This window comes from Lissotriton vulgaris, chromosome 2_1, assembly GCF_964263255.1.
Source record: "Lissotriton vulgaris chromosome 2_1, aLisVul1.2, whole genome shotgun sequence".
Taxonomy (NCBI): Eukaryota; Metazoa; Chordata; class Amphibia; order Caudata; family Salamandridae; genus Lissotriton; species Lissotriton vulgaris.
This window is the reverse complement of record NC_141687.1, coordinates 867274624-867289078: the sequence shown is the minus strand read 5'-3', so window position 1 is coordinate 867289078 and position 14455 is coordinate 867274624. Positions and strand designations below refer to the sequence as shown.

Sequence of the window (14455 nt, the reverse complement as noted above, 5' to 3'; positions counted from 1 at the left end):
GCCAAGTCACAATGTATCTGCCAGGGACAATATTGTCATCAGTTGGAGTTCACAGGATTGCTACTGAAAAGGATTGCCTTTCAATATAACCCAATCCGTAGTCCGCATATTGAATAAAATATTAAGAGTTGAAATAACTACTTTTACTATACAAGCTCTTAAGGGGGGGGGGGGTTCCTGTGGATCTTAGGCAAAGGTTGAAAGGGATACCATTCTGGCTTTGGGGTAATTTCAGTTGTCACTACTACATCTGTCCATCAAAATCTTTTCCAGCCTTACCTTACATAGCTGAATCCAAGTTTATCAAGGTCAGCTCGGTCCTCTGGTGTGTCACGAGCAAGAATTCCTAATAAACAGACATAAAATTAAGCTCTCAGTAGCTAGTACATATTCACTCCTGCATGTTTTTCTAAAGAACGTATACATTGAATAAGGTCTGTTCTCAATGATTAAAGGGGTCTGCTTACAATGGGCACTATGTCTTTATCATATAGGTTACCACACACAAGGTATACAGCCCTTAGAAAGCATACCATACTTTACCACACATGAAGCTCAACATAGGTAAGTACAGGCTTTTACCTTTAGCATACTGCACTTTAGGACAATTTAACTGAGTTTATGCTGCATTAGAGCCCCCACCCACACACCCATTTTAGCTACTAGATGCTGGTTTTAACTAACCAGACCTCCCAGTGTGAAATGTCTAATTGTAACAATTGGCAAAGGACTTTAGCACCCCTGTGTGTCCCTAGTAAATGGTACCCACGATACCTAGGGCATGGGTACTAAAGAGGGTCCTAAAGGGCTGCAGAAGATCTTATGCCATCCTGAGGCACCTACACACACATTCCACGTAGACTGCCATTACAGGCTGCATGACATGGTGCAAACCAGGAGTGAAAACATGACATGGTACACTCATGCGCCATGTCAAAGTGACTGCATTTAATAGAAGTCATCCCTACAGCACGCATTGGAGCCCTAGGGCCGGGTACATTTTATTTTATAGGAGGACATATCTGCATGAGCAGATATGGCAAGTTGAGATCCAGTTCTATTACTAGATATTGCAAGTCAAAAGGGAAGCAGTCTCAAGGTATGTACTGGGCAAAACAAGTTGCTCAGCTACATAGTGGCATTTCCGATTCATACGGCGTTTGGTATCAAACACTTGATAATATACTCGCAGTGATTAATGTATTAATGCATGCATCCAGAGGGCAACTTAGAAGTACCCCCTGAACCCCACAAGTTCCCTAGCAGGGTGGCTGACTGGTCTTGACCAGCCTGCTACCACAGAAGAGTTTATATGTAAAGTAACAACCTAGGCAATCAACAGTTTGAAATGTATGCTTAATAGGGAATAATAAACAGGTAACTACAGCTGGCTAAAAAGACATAACATTTTATTCATTTAATTAAAACAGAAAACATTTCGTTGAATATGACACAAGGTTAAAAATTATACAGTATCGCTTTACAGGTAAAAAACAAGTTTTTTTAAAAAAAAAATACAAAGAACAATAAATTCATAAATTCAATAAGACGAGTGGCGAAATTATTTGACTCTACGCGCGTTTCGGCGGCCAGCGCCTTCTTCCTGGAGTAGCCACGTGATATTCCTAAATACAAATCCCTTTTCAAAGAGTAATCAAATGCAGTATAGATGTCTGCTTCTTTTTGATAGTTATTAGCTGTCAGGATTCGCCTAGATAGGGATGACTGAGGGTATTGAGCATCTGCCACCGGAGCCCTTAGTACAATTTCAAGGTCTGTGGAGTTTCCAACTTTGCTATTTTCACACAGTTTCTTGGGATGCGATTTTTTCTAGGATATGTCTATTAGTTAAAGTATTGTTCTTAAAAGCTCGAATTGATCTTCATTGTTTGGCTTGGTGATCAATCAGCAGGATTTTATATTTATGGTGATAACTTCCTTGCCTATAGCGGCGGATTCCTCTATTTCTGAGGCTTCAATGAGTTAGTATAGAAGTGCTGGATTGGATGATGAAGGTTAAAAGATCTCCCTGTCTGATGATGGTCAGCAGGGCTCGATATGTCCGGTGGCGAGATGATTCGAATAGGCGGCTGCAAACGCGGGAAAATGCACAGAAGAGTTTGACACCCCCCGCCCCCTGAAATTGCTCAGGAGGTGCGTTGCACTGTCAGGCTGGAAACACCTGCATGGTGGTCAACCTGAAGCTAACATGAAAGAAAGGATTCCACCATTTGAATGTGGTGGAAATAGGAACTCTGGGACAGGGTGATGCACCCTACCCACAGAAGTGGGCATCTAGTGGGTGTGGTGACCCCAGGGGTAAATAGCCAATTGGCTACTATTCCTCACTCACCTTAATCCTAAATTGAGTATGTAGGAGGCCCCTTGACACCAGAAAAACAGATGTGACTAATGGAGACTTAGAAAGGACCGAAGATAGTGAAAACTGAAGGCCAACACACATTATTGGCACAAAATCCTGCTAGACTGCTTGCATTTAAACCATTGCTGGGGCCACCTTTGCCAAGAGCTGTAAATCCTCAACAACAACAAAAAAAAGCCTTTGAGGACTGCCCAGCACCTCAACAATTGGGAAAGAGCTCTCTTCGAGCAGTGGAGCTACTTCCCTGCACTATATGCACCGAAAAGCATCTTCCCGGCCATTGAGCCAACCGAAGAAAAGCACGACAGGCGAAGGCTCCATGCTCCAAAAGGTTTGATCCATCTCCTTGCCAAGTTTGGAGAAGTCATGACCCACAAACGCCACTCAGCACCAATACCCAGGGTACCATGCAGTTGCAGCAACCAAGGCTTGTTGATAGTCCAATTCAGACTCCAACAGCACAGATAGACCTACTGTCATGGGATGCCAGGGCCAGGCCAGCAGAGTGACCCTACTGCCCAGTTTCCCCTCATCAACAGGTCACCAAGGCACAGAGTGACCGTCACAACCAGACACATCAAAGCACCCCTGCATCCGGGCCCCACAGCCTGAGTCCGAGGGGAGCAGTATTCCCAAAAGGGTCCCGAGACCCACAAAAGCGGAGCCGACCATTTGGGTTGGGCAGACCAGTCCCCCAGTCTGCCACCTGCAGCCTGTGTCTGCAGGGAGCAAGAACTGCAGAAGGCTTCAGCAGTGCGACCCAGCCGGCCAAAGTCCCACTACACACGAGCCCCCCAGCCAGAGCTTGAGTGTACTGACTGTGTTCCTGCGGTCCCAAGACCTGAGCCCTCCACCCCCCCCCCCACCCCCCGTTTAGCTTCAGCCAGCATGCCCCCCAGTCCCTATCTGCAGCCTCCGTTCCACAGGACTTTTTCCCGTTGAAGTGAACAGGGCACCCAACGGAGATACGGATCTGTGCATCCAGGCGCTCCAGTGCCAACTGATGGGACCAGATGGTGCGGCCTTGGACCTTGCCCCCTCTTTACCTATATGCAGAACAGTCCTGCAAGTCGTTGCTAAGTGTACCTATGCCGTATGTTTATTTCCCATCGGATTACATTGGCACAGTGGAAGATTATTCTATTGGGACTTAAACTGATGACTCGAAAAATACTTTCTCAATTATGATGAAGTTGTGTAAATTCATATGAAAATCTTTTGTTTATAAACTGGAAATGGATTTCTTGAGTGTCTCGTTTACTGACTCGTGTGTGCAATAAATGCTTAACACTATCCTCTGAGGAGGATAAACTGCTTACCCACCCTTTCACAAATGAGCATACATGGCTTCTTACCGGCATGTACAGCAGGGTGGAGGGTCTTCACACGTCCCCCTAACATCTCAGGAAAGCCAGTCAATTCAGATACATCCCTGGGTACACATTAGACAAAATAATCAAATACAGGGCGATATGGGAACTGTTTGCATGAGTTTAAAGGTTCCTTAGCTGCTCTGAGACAGATTACATTTTATCATCAATCTACTATGATAAAGATCCTCAAACATTACATAAACCCAAATTCAACTTTCACAAGTAGGTTCTATGACATGTTACAGCACGGACTGAGGGCTGTACAAATTTGCAGCACTGAATCTGCAGTAATTCGCTCACATGTAATACATTAAAATGACAAGCAGCACTATACTGCTGAAATAAAACTGCGAGATACACTAAAAAGTGAAATAAATAATTATTTTGTATTTAAACTTCTAAAAAACGAAAATTAGCATGCTACTCTGTGTCCAAGAGCACTAGGTAAATTAACCTAAATTAAAAACCCTGCATAAAAGACCATCTCTAGCACAAGTAATTTAATTGTTTTGTAGGAAGACTGTCCAGATTTGCCACTTGAAAAAACGAAACTATTCAGTTTGTAGATCCCATTTATGAAGGATAATTTCACATCCTCACTCTGCCCAGGGACTTTCCTCCTTCTGCACAGTTGGGTTTGCATTGGCTTCTCCAAACAATTGTGGAACAATTTTCCCTGTCTGATGAGTATCCAGGTAAACGGAAATTGTAAAATGCCTGAAGGCTTCGAATCCTTATTAACGGAGCACAGACTTGAGTTCAAAGCTTGCCCAGCATTAGAAACAATTACTTTGCAGTGTGAATTTTTATTGAAAAAAAATAAACACAGTTCAACTTAAATATAGAAACTTATCAACCATGATCAAATGTAAGCCACTATGATCAGTTTTCTTGCCAACCACTTCAGTGAGCTAGGTCTTTCAAGTGTGATTGTAGCAGGACACTAGGCTAAGCACTGACCAGATTACTTTGAAACCAGGTACTGCCGCAGTTATAACTGCTTTGCAGTCAATAGGCTTTAAGATACTGTAAAAAAAATTAAAATGTATTCACACTGTACTATGTTTATAAAGAAATACATAGTCCTTTTGCACCAGGCAATAAACGTACCTGACGGAAAGGCCAGCATCCCGGAGAGCTTTGGCAGTCCCTCCAGAGGCTACCAACGACAGACCAACCGCACTAAGACGCCTGGCAAACTCCACAAGACCAGTCTTATCAGAGACACTAAATAAAGCTGGAAGAAAGTCAACATTACTCAACATATCAAATCAGACAGCAAAACAGCTCAACGAAAGCATCCCGAAGAGTACAGTGCCGTCACAAATCAAGCACCTACAGGCAAGGTAGTGAAAACAATGGGAAACCCAATCTACCCTTGGAGGCTTGGGAAATGTAAGTATTGATAGGTAACTGCGCCTACCAGGGATTTAATTTATAACACTATATTGCACTATTTACACAAATTGCTCAATTGTTAAGCCCCAATTGGTGGCTAACATGAAAAATCTAAGCAACAACTCATTTACATCATTATTAGTATACAATGAACAATTTCAAACACGGGTGATTAAATGTGGACAAATAAGCGGAGTCAGGGGCGGATTGGCAAGCCGGGCATTCGGGAATGGGCCGAAGGGCCGGTGCCTCAGTGCCCTCCGTGGGCCGTTTTTTTCTCCCCTGTCCCAGTCCACAGAGAGTGGACTAGGAAAGGGGAGAAAAAAAAAACGGCCCACGGAGGGCACGAGACAGACAGAGAAAATGAAAGCAGCCTCGCCGTGCGGCCGAACAGCGATTGTCAGCTGTGGGCTCTCCTTCACCCCTGCCCTGCCAAGCAATCAAGCTGAGGCTGGGCTGAGGAGGGGTGATTGTTTGCAAGAATCGGCCTCCCTGGGGGCCAGGTGTTTCTCAGGCCTTTGAGCCATTTTCACCTCGGCCCCCCTGGGGCCCATGCAGCCCAGAAATAGTGTTAGTCTTAGCACCTCGCGCACAGCCCTTCACATTCAGGGCATAGTGGGCGAGGAAGAATGGGTCTTGCTGTGGGGGCCAGGTGATGTTTGGAATTTTTTTATTTTATTTATTTATGCGATTTTATATAGCGCGGACTTTACCCGAAGGTGTCAGAGCGCTTCACACTAGGAACAGCAATAATACATGAGGAGAAAAATTACAAGTGGACAAATTACAAAAGCAAACGTTAAGTTACATGAATCAAAAGTGACAATAGTGAGCAACCAAAATACATGAGGTAGCAATCGGTACATTACAGGAGGAAAAAGTGATGTGTGCAGGTTACAAAAGCATACAAAGTACAAGTAGAGGTATAATACTGCAATAAATGGCAGACACTCCAGCACAAGAACAAACGTTACATAGGCAATGGTGGCACTTGTGCAAGTATCTAAAGCAAACAAAAGTGAGAGGTAGCATACAGTGTGATACCAGAGAAAAGTGACGTGTGCAAGTTACAAAAGGGTACCATACACAGGTACAAAGGGAATACTACAGTAAATGGTAAACACTCAAACTGCCAAAACACACTGGGAAGGCACTTTCCATGCACCAGCTTCACCTCAGCCTCCCCCCTGGCTACCTGGCTACCTTGGATGACCCAGAAAGCTGTGTTTTGTGCTCCCCTGCCAGGACATTTTCCCGAGGCCTGGAGGGCTGATTAATTTACTAATTGCAGGGGCCTTACCTCTGTTCATGTGCTCCTGAGCTGAAGGTCTGGGGAGGGCTAAGTAGGTTAGTGATAGCAGGGGCTTTGCTGCTTTTCAGGTGCTCCTGTGCTGGAGGGCTGGAATAATTTTGTGACAGAAAGGGGCCTTGCTATTTTTTTTAGTTGCTCAGCATGTAGGCCATTGTCACCTTGGCCCTGTGTCGTGTGCAAGAACAGTATCCTCCCACTTTCATTCCTTGTCTGTGGAAATAGTGTTTCATGAAAGGGCACGCCCCTTGAATGTGGGCCACGCCCCTTAAATATGGGCCACGCCCTTAAATATGGGCCACGCCTCTTGAATGTGGGCCACTTTTTTCGTCAGTGCCCGGGCCGAATTGTGATCCCAATCCGACCCTGAGCGGAGTACAAAGTCATAACAAAACACAATGACAGAAGCAGATTAATTATGCGAAAGTTAAAACCTACTTGTCATTAGTGTAAGCATCTATTCCAGACTTCTATCAAAACAGAAAATGAATCTGAAGAAACAGAAAAGTTATTCCTGACAAAATAAATCACTGGGGAAATAGATGAGCTTGTCGACATTTCGGTCTTGGTTGCATGTATGTTCGTTACACCATCTTCAGGACGATGAAATGAGTTATAATTGACCCTTATATCTGGTCAAGAACATCTTGAACCAGACAAAATAACTAGAGTTGTTAAAAACTTCCAGGTCGCAGACATTTACACGTCATGCAGTCTGTTGAGCCGGCGGTATCCTGGAGGAGCAGTGTCGGCCACATGCCGCTCAACTGTAGCTAGTGCCACTGAAAGCAAATCCTGTTGGATTGCTTTTGCAAGATTTCTCTGCCAGCTTGGACATTCACCAAGCCCTTGAATAAATCATTACAGTGTTTGGAAGAGAATGTTCATTGCCAGATGAAGATGCAGCAGGATTCAGAATGTTCTGGGAAGGTAGGCGTTACTTGGCACAATGACCAATTGGATGGAAGAAAATAGGTAGAAGCATTGCCTTTTTGGAACCATTGCTGCTCCTGGTAGTGCTTGCAATGTGGGGTGAATATCTGGATAACAAAAGTTGCACAGCACAGGGGTAGCCTTGATTAATAAGCAAAGCACAAAAAAAACCTACAGAAATTACTGCAGTGTTTCAGGCTTTGGGGCTAAATGCCTAACAGTCTTTAGAGCTAGATGTGCAAGGTGTACAAAATATCAGATGCATAGTCTCATTCCAGTGGCAGAGATTTTGTGGTTTAGCGCCCAGAGCAGATCCACACAAGAAAGGGGTACCACAAGGTTTATTGGAAGTGGGGGGAGTGAGTATGCTGGAACTGGTGGAAAAATCCATCGCAGACAGCACATGGAGGGCATAGACATGCTTGGGAGGAGGTTTTGTGTAGCAGGCCTGTAAGAGGGAAGTGCTAGAAGAGAGGAAATTGTAAGATGTATTATGTAATGTTACACATTGATAAAAGAGTAGCAGGGACCACAGTTGCAGGAAAGTTGATAGGAATATGCTTCTATGACAAGTTTTACGTGGCGCTATGAACCAAACGCAGGTGAAATGAGAATAATATTAAAAAGGATGCGCAAAAGAAGAGGTAGGAAGAAAAGAGACCCTGTGACCATGGCATGGCTGGTGTTGGTAAGAGGCTTGCAGGAAGGATGGTCGGGTTTGAAGTCAGGTGGTTCAGTTGTGCAGGATATGGTTGTTTTTCAGGGCGGTGTTTCTAAAGTTTTGGGCAGGTCCTATGATGAAGGCTTGAAAGTCGAGGAGGTCCAGCAGGGCAAGAACAGAATTTCAATCAATTTACGAAAATCCAAGACCGATCAAGAAAGGTAAAGGTGCGGCTGCTACATTGCAGGTGTGGTTCAGTAAAGGCATGCCATATGAGTTAAGAGGTTGGAGGGGACAGGTCAGTTTGCATTCTCTCTCTCATGAGGACGGGAGGAAGTTGTTAGCAGTTATGAAGAAAGTGTTCAAGCTAATGAGGGGAAAGCCTTTTGATTTTGGTACACTTTCAGAACTGGTGCGGCCTACAAAGCCGCCAACTTGGGATATTCTTTTGAAGTTATGAAACTGGGTTGATGGCAGTTGATCTGTAGTAAATCTTATATTGTACATTTTTTAGCCATTATGCGGAGTTTCTTCTTGTTTACATGTTACCTTCCTAATTGGAGGTTGTGTAGCAGGCCCATGTGTGGTGTTTTTTTTACGTTCAGAAGTTCATATTGAATGGTGGGGTAGAGTGGGTATGAAGTGGGGCACTGTTACCATGGCTGTCCAATTTACTGAGTAGAACGTGCCTGTATATTTTGTTGATTAATCGGGGTTGGGGTGTTTGGTAAGTCTGGTACTATGTCTGGTCTTGTTGAAAGAGGAAGAATGTGGTCAGGAACATTTATCTTTTGGACCGAGTTGGTAGCAATAAGTGTTTGGCGAGGAGCATTGAAATATAATGCGGTTCAGAGTGCAAGATGCAAAGTCAACGGAGAGATGCCTTGTTTGTCAGCAGAGGAGAATAGGGATGAATGAACATGGAGACCTTAAGAAAGAAGATGTTGTGTTCTACAGACAAGATGGAGTGCATTTCTCTTTCATGGGAAAGGAACTGATGTCCAACAAATCTAGATCAATTGGTTCAAATAACGTCAGTTTCACAGTGGCATTACTGAATGTATGGTTGTTGGGGTGGCAGCCTTGCAGTAGAGTTTTGGAAGGCCGCTAAGGAGGCAGGCCATGTATAAAACTGGAAACAAAAAGGGGAGAAGTGCGGGGGAGCAGGGAAACTGATTCAGGGTTTCCCAGTGGCAAAAATAAATAAAGTATAGGGATCCTGAAATAGGGCACATGCGTTGGGGCAGGGCAGACTCGTTCAGGGGGAGAGATTGTTGGAGCTCATGTGAATGAAATGATAGAGGGGATGGTGAGAAATGTTTAGATGGCTATTGGGAGTGATTTTTTACGTGATTTTTTTCAAGTTAGGGGCTGAATAATAAGGTGGGGGGGGGGATTAGATGAACATTGTATTAGTTACACCTGTCTCAATAAGCAGCCTTTAGCTCTAAAGCTGGCCTATTTATTGTGCCAGCTCCCCCGATGTGGGCTCCCTGGGTGGCGTTCTTTAAGATGTTCCCACCAGGGTTGTTTTGGGCGAGTGGCATGGTCCAAGCCATATCTGGCCTCCGATTGGTTAGGGGTCCATAGTTGGCAGGTAGGCTGTATGAATCCAGTTCAGTAACCAGCCGCATATGCTGTGGTACGGTTGGCAGGTCAATGTTCAGCCCTCATTTTTTTGCCCCCTCCCTTACATTCTTTATTAAAATTTGATCTTACAGCACAGGCTTTATTGGTTTGCGGGGTAGCAGGGGACTTTTTCGTCACTTGGGCCAGGTGGCAGAAAAGCAAAGTGAGCATGAAACGGCCGCAAGGGATAGTGCATGGCCAGTCAGACCATGTCAAAAGGCATTCAGGGGGCGTGATAGTTGGTGCTCGTGTGAATGGCTGGGAGAAGGAAACTATAGGGGGGGGGGCACGATGGTGAGATAATTTGGATGGTTGGTGGGCGATTTGTTCATGTTTGGGGGGGGGAGGGGGGAGGTTAAGGGCAGGGAGGGTATTAGTGCGGTTGGGCAAGTTAACATGTTTTGTAATGTGCAACAAGTTTTGAGCTGCATGCCTGTCCCAATAAAGCAGCCTTTAGCTCTAAAGCTGACAAGTTTATTACGCTGTCTCACCCGAAGAACAACTTTTGAACAATCCAAATAGAACACATACAATAGGGCAAAAGAGCACCATTACAGACCTGGGAGGAATACACGGGGCTTTTGCTTGAAGGCCCAGACAAGGCCACCATGACCGGCTGGATGAGAAATATGACCGATACAGGAGATATGAATATGCACAAGACAGGTTGAGGAGAGGGCAATTAGCCCCAAGAAACTAGAAATAGGACAAGCAAAGCAAAACAGCTTATGCACATCGTGCACTGCTTCAGCAAATTTCACATTATAGCAATTCTAAACCATGGCGAGTTCTTACATATTGCACTGGATGCTTCATAAATCGGCAATCCTAATGAAGAGGGAAAAACCAATGCCTATGAGAACGGAATGTTTCTCCGCAGCAAGGAACAGGTCACTGTCAATCGTGTGCAGCAGCATGCTCTGCAATGGAGATGTCGGCGCAGAAGAAAATGTGACTTCCTTTCAAGCATCAAATACTTATGGAACTGTTTGCATATGGTGGCATGCAACAAGCCCAAAACCGAAAGCGTGTCTAACAAATGAAGTTCCCAGTTATCAGCAAATGGCCAGTAAGTGGATTTATGATACTATGATATAACAGTGTATTAAAAGCTCACCGTTATCAATATTACAATTAAATCAAATGGAGGAAAAACATCTATCAATACAAGAACACATTCACCGTAAAAGCCCACACAGCCAATAATCAGTGGATATTGCCCCATAAATAAAGGCATAAACAGAGTATGCACGTGTAAAACAAACCAACCCGCCCATCATAAGTATGTAGGAAAACGAAACGTAGCCCTTAAAAAAAACACACGAAGCACAATACTGTAGAAGGCCGAAAAAGCACAAAAATGACTTGCAGCCCAAACAAGCATGGCCTTGCAGATAAGCATTCTTAGTACGACTCGCTTCCCAGGGAATAAAGCACTCACTGTACTCTGCATGCCCATGTCATATGATGTCCGAGGATGCAGAACAATTTTAGTTACAAGGCTGCATTTCTCTTTCAAACAGAAAGAGCAATGTATGGTTCCTTTAAGTGCCTCAAGGAAAATCTGTACGCAATACGTCTTTCACAGAAACTGTTGTCTACTGGTCTAATTTAACAAGTTAGTTTTAGCACTTTCAGGAACTTGCCTCTCGAACCAGAAAGACGCATAACATTTTATTAATGAAATACAGTAACATTTCAAGCTATAAAGATTCATAGCCTAAACACCCAGAAATTCTATTTTTACAAATTCAGCTCACGTTCACCTGTAAATGTGTTCACTTACAAAACATGCAGCTTATTTTCTTTAATACGGCACTTGGGCCTTCCCCTTCGATAAAAGGGGCCAAGTGCACATTCCCGATTTACACACTTTATGCCCCGTCTAAAACTCCCGAAACATTACCGTTGTATTTCTCGGTCTACAGGAGTAAGACAGTTGGTAATTACTGCAGTGGCGGAGCAGATTGAAGAATGATTTGGCAAGGTGAGCACATATTGGCTCCAATATGAGACGAAGGGGTGCAGGACTACAGATGTGCTTTTTCCCCCTTTAGGTGACTAGCATTGAAAGGGTTCGAGAAGAGAACTAAGAACAGCTGGTGGAACAAGGTTAGTGAACGAGATGAAGATTCTAGCTTTTCACCATCTGAAATCGCTCGATTCAATGCCTGATAATATGATATTGCCTCGCGTGTGGATAAGCACAGGCAGGAAACGACTACAAGTGCCACTGTTCTGACTTACAATTTTATCATGCACTGCATTTTAGAGGCAGTAAATATCAAGATGCCGTACTGTTAAAAGTTCCAACAGTGTACCATAACACCTCCTTTTCAAACAAGTTTCCTCATGAACCACCCAGACACTTCTCCACGTTGATATGCAGGTTCCTCTCCACCACCACCACTCTTCTGACCTAGGAATCCCTCTTGATCAAGATGGTTCTCCCACAGGTGGAGAAGAGGGGTTCCCATACTCCATTTTTTTTCTAGGCTTCACCATGCCGAACTTATGCCAAATGTGAAACCCAAAGACTTCACTCGACAAACCTTCTGGGGGAAAACACACCCAAGGCCCTTCATTGCTGTCCACTTTGCAAGGCTTATGCTCTTCAAAGGACAATTTAATTAATAAGAACGAGTGAACACTACACAAATCTACCCCATCTCCTTCATCATCGCCAGTGGTCTAAGTTTTCTCGGGTAGGAATCCCTAGACCTATTTTATGTGGTTTTCTCTAAGCCACACCCAGGCCGCAATCATCATTACCATCCTACTACTGACTCACCTAAACTAGCGTCTTCACCCCTTTAACCTTGTTGGTCCCCATAAAACATTTTCCTTGTGAATTTCGACAAACAGCACCACCCATTTTTGTTTTTTCCCCTCAGGGTTCTTGACCATTTTCGTAGCGGAGCAAGACCATTTACCATCCTACTACTGACTCACCTAAACTAGCATCTCCACCCCTTTAACCTGGTTGGTCCCCATATAACATTTTCCTTGTGGAATTCAACAAACATCACGCCTTTTTGGTTTTTTCCCTCAAGGTTCTTCCTTGACCATTTTCGTAGCAGAGCAAGACCGACTGAAGTCAAGAAGGGGGAAATCCTGCTTAACCCCTTCGAGGCTAATGACGAGCTGGGCTCGTCATGGCGCTTACCTGCCGTGCGCGGATGACAAGGCCAGCTCGTCATGGTGTATAGGATTTATGTTTTTTTAGCGCAGGACGGGAAAACGCCTAGCAGCCAAGTGGTTAAGTTGTCGCTGCCTTGTTCTGGGTCTTGTGAAAGTACCCCATAGAACCGCTCCCTTGCCTTCTAAATTATTAGTTCTTTTCCTCGAGGGCTTCCCCGGTACTCCATACCCCTTTCTCCAGAAGCTCATCATAATAAGACCTTTTTTAGCCAGGGCCTTTCTTGATACACTGCAAGGTTAGATGACTCCATGGCATTGTTGACACCATTTTCCAGCCCTGGGTGGTCCTTTAACAACCTACTGAATTCTGAAAGCTGTATTGCTTCACTTCAACTGAACCAACCAGACAAACAAAATAAAAACAATAATTTGCTAAAGGAAAGCTCATCAGAGTAGCGTGGGCTCCCACATGACAGTAAGTCTTCAAGTAACAGTGTCCAGGAATTTCTGTCTTGATCCCCTTGCCCACGACCCCCCCCCCCCCCCAACCCTCCCCCCGCAAAGCATGCACCCTCCTCCTCAGGCACTTCCATTTAGACCTTTGCTGTAGATTTTCGTTGAATTTGGCGTATTCCCTACAGTGACTTTGATAAGATATACCCCTCCTTTATGAAGTTATATGCACTTCAGCACTCCCCCTCGTTTCTCTGGACTGGGACCTCTTCCAGAACCATCCATCTTGCTCTTCCGAAAGAGATAAAACCCTATAGGTTCTTCTCTGACGAACCGCGCTTCCTCCGAGTGGGTTCCCATCTTCAAAGGACGTTTCGTGAAACCCCTCTAGTCTGGCAGCGTTATTGCTATGACCCCTTATACACCTGGTGCACTTGTCGACTCAAATAAACTATCACCACCTTCTCTTTTCTGTGGCTGTTTTTTAAGATAACCCTTCTTCCCCATTTCTTCGGGGCAGTTCCAGAAAATCTCTTGTTGCTCGGGGGTGGGCTGGATGCCCCAAACCACACCCCCTGGGGTTACAAGTTAGGAGCAGCCAGAGCAAATTATGGATATCCTCCCCTTGCCTATGCACCCTGCAATATTCGATTCCTCCTTACCCAGCTCAGTAGCTGCCATGGCTCGCGCTATATCAAACAACCCGGGACCACAGAAAGAAGACCGGACAGAAAAAGAACAAAAAATCACGCGGTGAAAGGGTTATAAGCGTGACGAGGAGGCGCGGCTGAGGACGCACGCCCGGAAGGCCCGCCTTCTTCTGACTCCTCCCTCGGTCCTCCTCTTGCGTATAAACCCTGAGACTCGAGTATGTCAGTTTCCAAAGAGAAGATATAGTTAATGTCTCTGTTGCATAGGAAAGCCAAAGATGCCAATAATAAAAAATAATAAAAAATAAAAAAAATGAAACGAATAAGCGGAGCTCAGAATATTTTCTAAGTAGGGTGACCAGACGTCCAGATTTTGCCGGGACAGCCCCAGTTTTTCACGAGCTGTCCCGGCTATTTTCGGGAAGTTTGGTTTATGTCCCGGTTTTTAGAAAGGGTCGATTCAAAAGAATGGCAGGTGAGTTTTTCTGTTTTCTAAAGCAGGGATATTTAGCAGATGTTACAAGA

General features: G+C 44.6%; 1 protein-coding gene across 1 annotated transcript in view; it reads right to left on the bottom strand.

Annotated features, from left to right (window-relative positions):
• Positions 1–14146, bottom strand: part of ATIC (5-aminoimidazole-4-carboxamide ribonucleotide formyltransferase/IMP cyclohydrolase) — a 133137-nt gene extending 118991 nt beyond the window's left edge. Inside the window, exons 1-4 of the mRNA XM_086956356.1 lie at positions 13943–14146; positions 4867–4993; positions 3739–3815; positions 280–346 (exon numbers count right to left, since the gene is read on the bottom strand). Of these exons, the coding sequence (XP_086812482.1) occupies positions 280–346; positions 3739–3815; positions 4867–4993; positions 13943–13961 (290 nt within the window). The 5' untranslated portion in view covers positions 13962–14146. The remainder of the gene's footprint in view (positions 1–279; positions 347–3738; positions 3816–4866; positions 4994–13942) is intronic.
• Positions 14147–14455: the final 309 nt, after the last annotated feature.